The sequence below is a fragment of the Herpailurus yagouaroundi genome, unplaced genomic scaffold, assembly GCF_014898765.1.
Source record: "Herpailurus yagouaroundi ecotype Mexico unplaced genomic scaffold, PumYag 28, whole genome shotgun sequence".
Taxonomy (NCBI): Eukaryota; Metazoa; Chordata; class Mammalia; order Carnivora; family Felidae; genus Herpailurus; species Herpailurus yagouaroundi.
In genome coordinates, this window is record NW_024412376.1 from 1,799,793 (window position 1) to 1,814,695 (window position 14,903).

Sequence of the window (14,903 nt, forward strand, 5' to 3'; positions counted from 1 at the left end):
TATATAGTTTATTTTGAAGGAATTTTGCAGAAGAAATAAACGTGTTAGGGGCGCCTGGGTGGCGCAGTCGGTTAAGTGTCCGACTTCAGCCAGGTCACTATCTCGTGGTCCGTGAGTTCGAGCCCCGCATCAGGCTCTGGGCTGATGGCTCAGAGCCTGGAGCCTGTTTCACATTCTGTGTCTCCCTCTCTCTCTGCCCCTCCCCCGTTCATGCTCTGTCTCTCTCTGTCCCAAAAATAAACGTTGAAAAAAAAAAATTAAAAAAAAAAAAGAAATAAACATGTTAATCGTTCTTTAGATGATTTGTAAGCCTGCAGTTACATCAAATCTATAAGGTGCTAGGCCTCTGGATTTCATCATTTGCCAGCTGAACCTGAAATCAGCTGTATTCGGTAACCTTAGAACGCCTCACAGAGTAGTCTGGAATGTTCGGTCCTGGAATTGGAGTACAGTTGTGTGCCATCATTTACGTTTATGAAGTTCTTGGTTGAAAATTAGAGCCATAAAGAAAACGGATTCATCTGGCAATATTTTGTATTCAAAGCTTATTATATTTTATTTAACAGAAACGCCCATCAAAACATTCACCCAGAAAACCAAGAATTAGTAAGGGTGCTTCGGGAGCAACTTCAAACAGAACAGGTACTATTGCTATTATATAAATATGTGTATTTATGTAAGGGGTAGATGTTGCTATTCTCCTTACATATGAAATGGTGATGAAACAATAAATTACTGTTTGGAAACATGGGGTGTTCTCCTGCTGTACTAATTTAAGTGATTCTATTGATTGTATATTTTCAGATTAGGCAAATGACTAGTTTTAACTATTCAAATGTTTTCATGTGCATGTTTGTTTATTCTGAGAGAGAGAGGGAGAGAGAGGGAATACCAAGCAGGCTCCACATTTTCAGTGGGAGCTGGATGTGGGGCTTGAACTCCTGAACCTGTGAGATCATGACTTGAGCCGATAGCAAGACTTGGACACTTAACCAACTGAGCCACCCAGACGCCCCAAAACTGCTTTAAAAACAGCAGTTTTCCGGGGTGTGTGGGTGGCTCAGTTGGGCATCAGACATTGCCTCAGGTCATGATCTCACGGTTTGTGGGTTCAAGCCCCACATAGTCTTTGCCCTGACAACTTGGAGCCCATTCTGGATTCTCTGTCTTCCTGTGTCTCTGCCCCTCCCCTGCTTACACTCTCACTCTCAAAAATAAACATTAAAAAAACAACAACAAAAAAAACCCCGGCAGTTTTCCTATTAGTTATTTGTGAGGAAATAATAACTATCTAATTGGGCTTTAATGAAATGTAATGGAAAAACTATTTTTCTTTTTTAAGTTTATTTATTTATTTTGAGAGAGAGACCACATGTGCACATGCAAGCAAAGGAGGGTCAGAGAGGGAGAGAGAATCCCAAGGAGGCCCCATGCGGTCAGCACAGAGCCTGACGAGGGGCTCAGTCTCACAAACCATGAGATCATGACCTGAGCTGAAATGAGTGAGATGCTTAACTGACTGAGCCACCCAGGCACCCTAGATAAGCTATTTTTCTAATATCTAAGACCTACAAAGAAATGACTGTAAGGGGTGGCTTTTTTTTTTCCTCTTCTTTTTCTTCAGTGGTCAAAGTTAATAAAACTAGTTAGGCAAAAAAAGAAAACTTTTCTGCCTCTTCTTTGCTTTTAACCAAATGGACTCTCTACGAACCAGAAATGTATTTCATGAAGGCTGGAATAAGTAGGATATTATACACCTGCATGCCAAGGTAGCTAATATCAAAAAAAAAACAACCCTTAAAAATTGATTTCCCACCAATTAAATTTTAATTCCAAAGAGGGTTTTATAATTTATCCATTCACCAAATATTTATTAAACATCTACCATATGTCAGACATTGTTGTGGGCATTGAGGATTCAGTTGTGAGCTAAACAAACAAGAATTCCTGCCTTCATAACATTTCAATTCACTGATGTAAAAATAGCTTAAGCATGTTAATAGTACTCTGTTCAAGGGCTGTTGTTATTAATAATTCATACTGGGATAGTGTTTTATAATTTACAGAGTGCTGTCACATTACAACTATCTTATTTAATCTGCAAACACAAGTAAGGCAACAAGTATCATTCCCATCTAACATGTTAGATCACTAAGATTTACTTAAATGCACACTGGAATTACATGAATAGATCTGGCTATCCAGAAGTCCTACACTGAGCTGGATATTCCAGATTTCTTTGCACCACTTTCCAGTTCACCTACCTCACACATGGCATGTAGCTTTAGTTAGAATAAAGCTAGTGACCTAGCTCTTCCTATGCGGGTCTGTATGGTAACCACTACCCATATGTAGCCATTTAATTTTAAATTGACCAAAATTAAATACAATTTAAATTTCAGTATGTTTTAATTACACTAGTCACCTTTCAAGGACTCAATACTCAAAGATATAAAGGAGATACCCATTACTGCAAAAAGTTTGGTTGGACAGCACTGGTAACTGGTAATTGTTTTTGTTTTGTTTTAGTTAATTTACAAAGAATAATAAGATAAAAGGTAGAGAGGGAGACTTAATTAAGTGCTATGTGTTTTTCTGTTTTTCTGTTTTAAATAATATAAAAGACTATAACATCAAGGTGTGACCATAGCTTATAGAATATTCTAGTATTTTAGGACTGATAAGAAATAGGAGATTTTGGTTATGTTTATTAGTTTTAGGTGACAAATATTTTTTTTTTTTTTACGTTTATTTATTTTTGAGAGAGCACAAGTGGGGGAGGGGCAGAGAGAGAAAGAGACACAGAATCTGAAGCAGGCTCCCGGCTCCCAGCTGTCAGCACAGAGCCTGACGCAGGGCTCAAACTCACAAACTGTGAGATCATGACCTGAGCCAAAGTCAGATGCTCAACCGACTGAGCCACCCAGGCACCCAGGTGACAAAAATCTTTGATTTGGTTTACAACTAAGAATAGTTCATATTTAGTGAATTCTATTTTTTTTTTTTTTTTTTTTTTGGTATTTGACGTTTTTAATGCTGGCTACTTTATAAGAGGTGTGCTGGGTGCTGTGAATATAGTTTTTTGTAAGTATCTTCAAAGATACACATTACATACTGTGCTAGATTCCTTCCAGTGCCTGGGTCACTGCAGCGAGTCCTATAGGTAAAGTGCTCCTTCATAGCACTTGCATTCTGATGGGTTCTTTGATATCTGGATGCTTCTTGTAGTGATGATTCTATTCAACATTCCTATTACAATCTCATAACAGTGATGTAACTGGGGAACATTAAATTTTACTAATCTGACCATGTGGAAGATTAAGTTTAAGGTACCAATGGTATTAAATTTCCTTCTTCCAAAATGACCAATATTCTTTGCAAGTTTAATTCTGGTCCCTTTGTGAGGCACGGCATACGTGCAACACTTACCAGGAATGTATGAATGAAAAAGATGTAAGAAATGATTAAAAGCTATTACTTGGGAAACCACTTGATATATCTTTAGCTTTTGCATTAGCTCAGCCTGTGTTTCTCAGAATAACATAGTCATTCTAACAGTGAAAGAGAAACTCCTGAGTCAATGTAGGTTTTTGTCTTTAAAATGTGCTCAGGAAGGAAGGTAGAGACCGTGGAGCTTAATAAAACAACAATTTGGCTTCATAATTTTATCAAACTTATAAGATTTTAAGCTAATGCACATCTAAAACTTGATGAGGATTATACACTATTGACTGTGTTCTTAAGTATAATTAAGAGATAACTTTGAAAGCCTGTGTGCATTGTGTAATTATGAATCCCTGTTTTCGCCTCAGGATGCCCCTGCTGCTGCTCGACAGCAGTTCTACACTGACATGTATTGTCCAATCTGTTTACATCAAGCCTCCTTCCCTGTTGAAACAAACTGTGGACATCTTTTTTGTGGTAAGCAAACAATAGTATATTTGGTAAAAGTGACTATTTAGACCAAGACCCATAAATGTACATGGGCTGGATTCCTAATTTACTTTTTATTTATTATTAAATTATTCCTAATTTACATTTTATATTTCACAAGTGGGGTAGGTTGCTTCTGATATCCTGTTAGCCACTTTTATTTAGTATCTGTGAGCTCAAAGATTAAAAGAAACCTAATTATTCAACTTCTCAATAAACAGAAATGTGTTTCTTTGAATGGTAATTCAAGTATATGAATACCATGAGGGATTCATTGAATCCTTCATTGTTTATCACTTTTTGGTAGTCCTTCCCAAGGCAGGAAGGTTCTCTCAAGGACCCTGCCCAAGACCTTCCCTTAGCTCTCCTACCTCCTTTTTATCCTGCGTCAGCACAAAAGTTATTAGCCTGTTGTGTGTGTGTGTGTGACCTTAGGAGGGTTTGTAAGAGAGAATAAGAACACAGAGCATATAGTATGACAAGAAGGGAACACCAATTTCACACTTACTTAGTATCAGTAAGGGGTGCTTTCTATCTCTGGGCATTTCTTTCCTCCAGAAAGATTTCATAGAGAACGAGGTATCATATAGTCATTGCTTATTGTGCTCCTATGAGATTGAGGAGAGTCAGTTACTACATACCTGCTATGTGCTGAACATTTAAGTTACTTCATTGTGTCAAACTCCAGATACGAGGAAACTGAAACTGAGCTAAGAAATTTTATAAAGGGTAACCCAGCCAGAGAAAGAGCCAGATTTTAAATGTAGGTCTACTTCAAACCCTGTGATCAATTCTATTACGTGATTAGTGGCTTACATAACTACTCTCTACTTAACATTTATCCATTCACTAGACCTGTTGTTTTATTTGTAGTATTTCTTTCTTGTTCCAATGGCTATATTCAAGATAGGGTTCTAATTGTTCCCAAAATGTACCCATTTTCCATTTTAAGACTAATTTAAAATATAGCATACAATGATCCTTTAAGTTTCTTTCTCCCTATTGTATCTTTTGTTTGGGATTATATAGAATTATTAGGTATATAGTGCTATTATTTATGCTCTCAGGGATGGCATAAATACTTTGAAATCCATATCATGCAATGCAGGGTTTTCTATACCTTTTCTATACCTGACCAGTCCTATTATTGCATCATCCATTAATTTCATTGTCTTCCCTAAAGGTTTTGCCTAAAGTAGCTAACAAGTTATAAAACACTTATTTCAGTGTCTTTGTCTGTTGGGAATGCTAATGAGCAGCAAAATTATGAAAGATCAGCTACAGGGAATTAAATGACTACAGAGAAAGCAGATACTTTTCCCCCTCTCGAACCTCTGGTAGATATTCCTAATCAATTGGACATTCTTTCTTAGTCTGGATATGGCCTAAATGGCCATCCTTTAACACAATACTTTGGACAGGTGTTAAGAATCAGTGCGGTTTGGCAGGCTAGATGAACTCTATTTGCCAGCCCAGGCTTAGGTAATTCACTGAGTGGATAACCTAGTCACTTCAAAGATGGCCGTATTGTGTTCTTGGTTTCTGGGTCTGACGTAATTGGCTAGATTGCTTCTGATATCCTGCTGTACTTGCTAGACACTTATTTACTGTCTCTAGGTTCACAGATTCAAAAAACTTGTTACTCAGCTTCTCAAACAGAAATGTGTTTCTTTGAATGGTAGTTCAAGTATATTGATACCGTATATATCCAGAGCACCTTAGCTTGGTTCCTATATATGGAACTACAGTTCTGTTCCTTTACAGTGTGTTAAGAATAATAACAGCAACAGACTTCATCTTACTTGCATTTGTAACCCACATTGTTTTATTTAATTCTCCAGCAGTCTTATGAGGTGTTTTTCCCATTTTACAAATAAATAGATTGAGAGAGATTGTGACCCAGATTAATGTCATTGTCTCTCCCACCATCTTATTTAGGTGGATCTCTCTTTTTATACAGGGGGAATGTTGAAGAAAAGGGAAAACATTAAGCATATCACAGCTGATGTGTGTGAACTGAAGTGTTTGATTTGCTGGACCATAGTTTTTCTGTGCAGGCAGTGGCCATTACATAATTTGCAAAACAAGGACATCTGTACCCCACTTTGTAGAAAAGAGATGTGGGATTAAATAAGTTAACATATGTCAAAACACATTGAACTTTTGAGTGAAAAGGTCATAGATAAAACTAAGGCATCATTACAGATGTTAATACTGACAAGATTTATAAGTTTTGCTTTCATATAGTTTCTGTATGAAATTAGATTGCTCAAATTAATAAATATTAGCTAACATAGCACTCTGAAAGTAGGAAAAGATATCAGATAAAAATTCTTTAGCTTTTAAATTCATCTTTAAATCACTGAACCAGTTTTTCCCCACAGTCACTGTAATGTCCAATTTGGATAGCCTTTGCTTAGCCCGTTGGATGCTCACCAGTCTCTTTACATACCACTTAGTTCTACTTCTGGTATTTGCTCTTTGCTATTCATAAAACTTGGAGCATCCTCCCTCCTGTTTTCTATTTCTAAATCTTACCTATCCTACAAAGTTCAGTTCAAATCCTTTCTCATCTACAAATGACTCTCTGATATATCCCAGAATTCTCTCTCCTACATACCTTTTGTACTTAAAGTTAATATTACATAGTTTGAGATTTAACTACCTTCTGATTGATTTCAGTATGTCGCCTTGGACTTCTCAATTTGACTGTCATTGCTTATTCCAAATTCTAGACATTTATTTGATCTGGAAGAATCAGAATAAGGAACGCAGAAGGGCTAACCTAGGTTGCTAAGACAAGGATAAGAAGAAGACAGATGGGGCGCCTGTGTGGCTCAGTCTGTTAAGCATCCGACTTCGGCTCAGGTCACGATCTCATGGTTCGTGAGTTCAAGCCCCGCACTGGGCTCTATCTTGACAGCTCAGAGCCCGGAGCCTGCTTCAGATTCTGTGTCTCCCTCCCTCTCTCTGCCCCTTGCTCGCACTCTCTCTTTCTCTCTCTCTCTCTCTCTCTCTCTCTCTCAGAAATCAATAAACATTAGAAAAAAACTCTTCTTAAAAAAATTTTTTTTAAAGAATACAGAAAAGATCTTGGAGGTAGAAGTGAGACTGGAAGCACTTAGTTCAGATTCACAATGGGACCTGAATGGTCTGACAAACAGGCGTCCTGCAGAGAAGAAATGAATTGGGCCCTTAAACATCAGATAGGATTTTAAAGTATTCCTCCTCCTCTTTCTTCTTCTTCATAAATAAATAAATAAAATAAAATAAATATTCCTTCTTCATTTGTTACTGGTCTGAACTTTAGTGCTTATACACTTAGCTTACCTGCTAATTTTGAGGTCTATAAACTCTTCCTTTAAGCTGTGTTTAGTTGTTTTGCTGCTCATGAACACCTTCAGGCAGAAAAATCGTATCTATCCAGTACAAAAGTTGGTTGAATTATTGAACTAGATTATAAACTTTATTAGGTCAGATAGCATGTAATTTTTGTATCCTTTGGTTCCTTATTCATAGTACTTTATTATTACTATTGATACTACTGTAATTTGGCATTCTAAATTTTTAAAAAAATAGAAGCTATGTTTTTGTAACATATATACCATTTGGAACAGAAAATTTATGCTGTGATTTGTTGGTTATCATATTTGCAGTGATGTTCATTTATTTTACATAGGAAATGCAGTATTTTCTATTAAGCCTCACAGTATTGAAGCAGTTAATGTATTCTTGCTTTGGATTGTATAATTTTATCTTAATTGGTAGTTCAAATAAAAATATTTTTTAATGGCTGGGAATTATTACCAGATTTGAATTTGCCTGAAATGAAATGAAATAAAAATATTTTAAAATAAGATGATGCTATAAAAATATTTCAAATTTGAAACTTTCTGAGGACTCATGGGCTTTAAAATTTAAAACATCAGTATTAATGGTTTTTTTTCTCATTAGGTACCTGCATTATTGCATACTGGCGATACGGTTCATGGCTTGGGGCAATCAGTTGTCCAATCTGTAGACAAACGGTAATGTTTGTATCCAGAAAGCATCATTTATGCTAGTTTATTTTGTAAATTTTTATAATTTCTGTATCTAAATTTTGAATTATTTTTATTAAAGTTTTTATTTACATTCCAGTTAATTAACATATAGTGTAATATTAGTTTCAGGTGTACGATATAGTGATTCAACACTTGGATGTATCACCCTGCGCTCATCCGGGATTAAGTGCACTCCTTAATCCCATCATGTATTTAACCCATCCCTACCCGCCCCCCACCCCTTGCAACCATCAGTTTGTTCTCTATAGTTAAGGGTCTGTTTCTTGGTTTGCCTCTCTCTCTTTTTTCTTCCGCTTTGCTCATTTGTTTCTTAAATTCCACATATGAGTGAAATCATATATTTGTCTTTCTCTGACTGACTTATTTCACATAGATAATACTTTCTAGCCCCATCCACATCATTGTAAATGGCCAAGATTTCATTTTTTATTATGGCTTAGTAATACTCCACTGTACATACATACCACATCTTCTTTATCCATTCATCAGTCGATGGACATTTGGGCTATTTCTGTAATTTGGCTATTAGAGTATTTTTGTATCCTTTGGGTAAATACCTAGCAGTGCAGATGCTGGATCATAGGGTAGTTCTATTTTTCCAAACTTCTATAATGTTACCCCCTTATTTATTTTTATTTTTATTTTTTTATTTTAGAGAGAGAGAGAGCACTAGTGGGGGAGAAGCACAGAGGGAGAGAGAGAATCTCAAGTATGCTCCACACTCAGTGCAGAGCCTGATGCAGGGCTCAATTCCACAACCCTGGGATCATGAGCTAAGCCAAAACCAAGTCGGACACTCAATTGACTGAGCCACCCAGGCATCCCTCCATTATTTTGGGGGGGGGGGGTCTTACAGACACTAAAAAAAAAAAAGAAAGAAATTCCCTTTGAAATCCTTCAGTTGTAATAAAAAACAGCTGCTAAATGAATCCTCCCTAAAATTCTAATAAGTCTTTATTATAATACTAGCAAAGGAATAACTGAACTAGCTAATCAAGCTTAAACAGATATTTCCCCTACATATACTTCTTTTGAAAAAAATATTTTTCCTTTTTTATTTATTTTTAATCTGCCCTTCTCCAGTGAGGGTGTAGGTAGCTTTCTATGATGGATAAATTTTTTTAAAATGTCTGTTTTGTTTTATTTATTTATTTTTTAATTTTTTTTTTCAATGTTTTTATTTATTTATGGGACAGACAGAGACAGAGCATGAACGGGGGAGGGGCAGAGAGAGAGGGAGACACAGAATCGGAAACAGGCTCCAGGCTCTGAGCCATCAGCCCAGAGCCTGACGCGGGGCTCGAACTCACGGACCGTGAGATCGTGACCTGGCTGAAGTCGGACGCTTAACCGACTGCGCCACCCAGGCGCCCCTTTTTTTTTTTTTTTTAATTTTTTTTTCAACGTTTTTATTTATGGGACAGACAGAGACAGAGCATGAACAGGGGAGGGACAGAGAGAGAGGGAGACACAGATAAAATGTCTGTTTCAAGGTGCCTTCTTAGCGCAGCTGGCAGCGCGTCAGTCTCATAAAATGTCTCTTTTGGAGACATAACCACATTACATTATCCAGAACAGATCAGACCGTTATAGTTAGTACAGAAGCTACTTCAGGAGGGAGACAGTTTTTATAAACATATATTGAAGACTGAAATGTTAGCACAGATGATATGTGCCACATTTTCTCAATTTCTTTGACAAACTGGAAAAACAAAATACTGAAAAACCCGAGAAAATTAAGTCTTAGTTTTTTAATTAGCAAATGTAGTAAAACAGAACATTCTAACAGTTGTATACTATTTTTTCATAATTTCCTATATACTTATTTCTCATTTAAAATAATATTGGGGCATCTGGGTGGCTCAGTTAAGTGTCTGACTTCAGCTCAGGTCCTGATCTCATGGTTTGTGGGTTCAGGCCCCGCATAGGGCTCTGTGCTAACACACAGAGATTCTGTGTCTCCCTGTCTCTCTGCCCCTCCCCTGCTCACACTCTGTCTTTCTCTCTTTCTCAAAATAAATAAACATTAAGAAAATTAAAATAAAAATACCTTTCTAGTAATGAGTTATGAACATGAAAAAGACAGCAGCTCCTTAGGAAGTCTTCCAAAGTGCAAAATGAAGTCCTAAAAAGGATAGAGAGCTTCCAAGTTGTCAAATTGAACACATATATTTACTATTGCTTGCCACCCCACTAAAAGAACAAGACATTTTGTAAAGGCATAAACGCACAGAGATCAGAAAATAAACAAAATGATAGAAGAGGTGACAATTTTTGAAAAATTCTTGGTAGAATATAACAGACATACACAAAACAAAGAAGTACTGCTTATTGCATTACCACAAAGCAACACTTCAATAATCACCACTCAGATGAAGTAGAAACTGGCCAACAGCCCCCAGAAATTTCTTCGGGACCCCTTCCAAATCTCTACTCTCTCCTACATCTTCTAGAGGCAACTACTATTGACTTTTATGATAAGCATTTCCTTGATTTTCTTTATAGGTTTATTACCTTAACATGCATCTCTAAGATTATTGTTTAATTTTGTCTGATTTTTGGACTTATTGTTATATGAATGCACATGCACAGATACTTTCAACCTTTGTTCTGGCCATCCACTTACCCCCATTACTGCCTCCCTTTTTGGTGTAGAGAGAGAGGTTCAGGGCTTTATCTCTTTTCCTCCTTGCTTGTACATTCCCAAATTCTGCGTCTTTCACATTTGACTTTGTAGCACATGGCAGGAGGAAAATAGTTTTTGTTTTTGTTTTTGTTTTGGGCACTGCCTCTGTGGCTGATTTAATATGTGACACAAGCAGTCAACACTGAAGTTTATTTGCCAGTACCACCTCTCATAATCTTTAGCTATCTGCCAGCAACACTGAGACCAGGCCATAGGTCTAGCATTAAAGAACTAGTTCCACCACCTGTCCCCTTCTTGGCTCTATCCATGGCTTTTCATAGGGTGTATATGTATTAGCAGGTGATATCCTTTGGATCACCCATAAATTGCTAGAGGCTAAAAAGGTGGAGATAAAATTGTTTTTATATAATAGCTTTTGGTTCCCTAACTGTAGAATAATTCATCCTAGAAGCAAGACAGGTGGCAGATACCTGCTCCCCATCCTGTTTCGCTGGAAATAGTGCATAGGCTGCTGCTTCCGACTGTAACATACTCACCACTTCTCTTCCTGAATGTATACGCTAACATACCAATAGTCCTACCTGCACTTCAAGGGCCAGCTTATGTTTCCAGTATTCTGAGCACCCCAAGCAGAAGTCCTTCCTCTGAAGCATCATTATAACCCCCACCATAGTGCTTTGTAACAGGCTGTTGAACAGGTCTGCCTCCCCTTCTGTCTTGGGTGTTGTGGTTAGCAAGGGGCAGGGCTATGTCTTCATTTTGGGGGTACATGTAGCCCTTAATACAGTGCCTGGCCCACAATAGGTACTCAATTATTATTTACTGAAAGATGCATTTTTATTAACATATTTGTGAAAACAGGTTGTACCTGCTTTCCTACCACCTTCAGTTCTTTGTCAGTCCTTTGTTTGGAAAGCATCTGAGTTTGGAAAGCATCTGTTTGGAAAGCTGAACTGATGAAGGATAAAAACACCTAGATGATTTAAACCTAAATCTGTTACTGCTCCTTCCCATTTGTATCTCATCATACATTTAGCATTTCTATAGACATTGTTATATTTTTAAATATACTGATTTTTCAAAGTACTGTCATCTTCAGATTACCCCAGTTATGTTCCTGTGATATTTGTGTATACTCACCTCTACCATGGAGGAAACCAGGCTAAAAATATTGTGTTATATTACAGTGTCACAGGCACAGAGCCTGACGCGGGGCTCAAACTCACAGGCCACAAGATCATGACCTGAGCCGAAGTTGGACACTCAACCAACTGAGCCACCCAGGTGCCCCTACCCTTTTTGATTATAGTAGAGATGGGTGCTTGAGAGTGGGTCCCTGCAATAACTTAATCTCTGTATTCTGTTTGGTAGCATTCAAAGATATTTCAAATACCAGTGAGGTTGAAGAATAATTTTGATCAAAAAAAGAAATTCCAGGGGCACCTGGGTGGCTCAGTTGGTTGAGTGTCCTGCTCTTGATTTCAGCTCAGGTCATGATCTCACCATTCATAGGATCGAGCCCCATGTTGGGCTCTGTACTGACAGCACGGAACCTGCTTGGGATTCTCTCTCCCTCTGTCTCTCTCTGTCTCTCTCTGCCCCTCCCTGCATGCGAACCCCCCCTCCTCAAAAAAAAAAAAAAACAAAACCAACTTCCCTAATTTTTCTGTCTCAGAGTGATATATATTTTTATGTCACTTTGCCCCTGAATATTTTTTTCAGTTCTTGTATCTTCAAATATTTGTTAGTTCAAACAGAGAACTACTGGCTTTATCCCTGGTGTGAACTGGAACATATTAGAACCCGTGTTTGGTTAAGGTACGCATTTGATTTTATAGGAATTCAGATTACATTTTGCATTGGATTTTATTGTAAGGCAGTGATAACTTACTTTCTTTCCCATGTTGCCTTTATTAAAGGAAATGAGTGAAATATAAATTTAGAAGCTTTTCTCATTCTGTTGAATAATAACACAAAATGAAAAAATTAATGCTGTAGAAAGGTTTAACAGTGTTTTTTTGTTTGTTTTTTGTAATATACAGGTAACTTTACTGCTAACAGTATTTGGTGAAAATGACCAGTCTCAGGATGTTGTATCATTGCGTCAAGATATTAATGATTATAACCGGAGATTCTCAGGGCAGCCCAGATCTGTAAGTAATGTTATAGCAGGTGCAAAGTTACAGTATAATGATACTTCTCTTTGATAAGGTGAGATTTACCAACAAGTATTCTTTGACTGTAAAAGAATCTCATTGTTTATGTGTTTAGGTAAAGTTTTAACAAACTTCATCATTGTCAATCACTGAGTTACAGCTTTTCCAAGAACTACAGTTTTCTGTCCAAAAAAAAAAAAAAAAAATATTATAAAAGTCTTTATAAAAGAGGCTTATAACTTGGGATCTTCTGAAAAGTTTTACAGTTGTGTTTTCCTCTTTTTTACTTACCCTGGTTTCCTGTTTGAAATGTTTTCCTAAGTAACCCTCGGCGTTAGGCAGTTTTTTTGGTATATCATTTTAGTTACTCAAAAACATTTGATTTTTAAAGAACACGTTCATTTTACAGTTTACCTCCTCCTCCCAAAAAAGGCGTTTGATAGATTATATAGTGTCACATTTTACTGACTCATTCCAGTTTTTTCAAAATCTAACAATTCTAGAAACATGTGCATGACTATGTACTTCAAAAATCAGAATATTCTAAGTACAGATTTATATGGAGGGCCTAGACCTCTCCTCTGAGCTCTAGACTATACATTTCCATATCCACTTGGATGTTCCATAGGTACCTCAAACGTGACATGTACAGTATTGAATTGCTTGTCTCCTCAACTCAGTTTAGTCTTTTTTCAGTCTTAATTGTTTTGATTTCCTTTCCCTCATTCCCTTCATCTGATCTATAAATAAGTTGTATCATTTTTTTCTCTCTTTTTGGGAGATCCTGTCATTTTAATTTCATAAAAATGTCCTGTGTCTATAGCCATCATACTAGCCCAAGCCACCATCATCTCTTGCTTAGAATAACTGCAAGTGGCCTCTTCACTGTGACTTTTTTCTCTGCACAGCAGCCCAAGTGATATTTTGAAAACATAAGTAAGACCATGATATTCTTATATTTTAAAACTTCCAATGTTGTGGAATAATGTTCCAACTCCTTACTGTGCTTACACAGCCCTGTATGACCTGGTCCCTCCCTTCCCCTCACCCAAAATGCTTCACCTCCACCAGTCACTTTTCAGCTCTCAAAATACACTCCAAGTCTTTCCATCTAATGCTTTCACATGTGACCCCTTGGTTTGGGGTGCTTGTCCCTCTGCTCTTGTTATCCTTTAGGTCTCTCTTAAATAGACCTTCTTCAAAGAGGGTTGCCCTGATCAGCTAAGGTATTCTCTATTATTGTCCTCTACACATTTCCCTTTGTAGCATTTATTACAAACAGTACTCAAATCTTGTTCAGTATCCTTTTCTCAGTAAACTAAAAGCTTCATAAGGGCAACGACCATGTTTATATATTCACTGTTATATTCTCATTGCCAATTTCAGTGCCCTGGTATACAGTAGGCCCTTAATATTTGTTGAATAGATTAATAAGCTATCCTTAAGAATTGATACTACTACTTTCCATCAAGAATATAAGCTGTTAAAATGCTTCAGTATTAAACACTTGTGTGCTCTTGTGCACCCTTGCACATGTTCCTTATACTGTGATGTCATATACCTTTAAAGGCATACCCATGTGGATAAAGGGTAAATATTCTAGATGTTTAAACAGAAAGAAAATTTAATCCACAGTTATCTGGGAGCCTCTTCTGCTATTTTTCATCCAGCAATTTTTTTTTACATATTCTGCAGTAACATCTATAGGATGATTCTTTGAAAATTCACATGTTCCAAATTCAAGACTACCACTGACCTTAAAAATAAATCATTTTAAGATATCTATTAATATTTGTAAGTGTGAAGCATACCATTGCTCAATTATTACTTTTTTGGTACATATCAGATATATAATAAATAAGAAATCTTTGTAGGTTATGAAATTATAGTGTAATAGAAACATTTAGCTCTTAGTTTGATATTCTGTCACCTCCAAAGTTGAAGTAAGATTGTGATTAATATATAAACATTTCTTAATAACCCATTTCATACTTCTTATCTATTTATTATAGATTTTATATAAATGACACCATCTGAGAAGTGAACAAATAGCTCTGATAAAGGACAGAAAAATATTCAAAAGATATCCTATCTGGTCACTAG

The 14,903-nt window shown here is 36.7% G+C and overlaps 1 protein-coding gene across 7 annotated transcripts in view; it reads left to right on the forward strand.

Moving 5' to 3' along the window:
* The window catches only part of RNF170 (ring finger protein 170), a 44,662-nt gene that overhangs the window by 24,916 nt on the left and 4,843 nt on the right, over positions 1 to 14,903 (forward strand). For all 7 annotated transcript variants that reach the window (XM_040445366.1, XM_040445282.1, XM_040445687.1 and 4 more), the window contains 4 exons: positions 567 to 642; positions 3,813 to 3,921; positions 7,888 to 7,961; positions 12,687 to 12,797. In XM_040445366.1, coding sequence (XP_040301300.1) covers positions 567 to 642; positions 3,813 to 3,921; positions 7,888 to 7,961; positions 12,687 to 12,797 — 370 coding nt within the window. The remainder of the gene's footprint in view (positions 1 to 566; positions 643 to 3,812; positions 3,922 to 7,887; positions 7,962 to 12,686; positions 12,798 to 14,903) is intronic.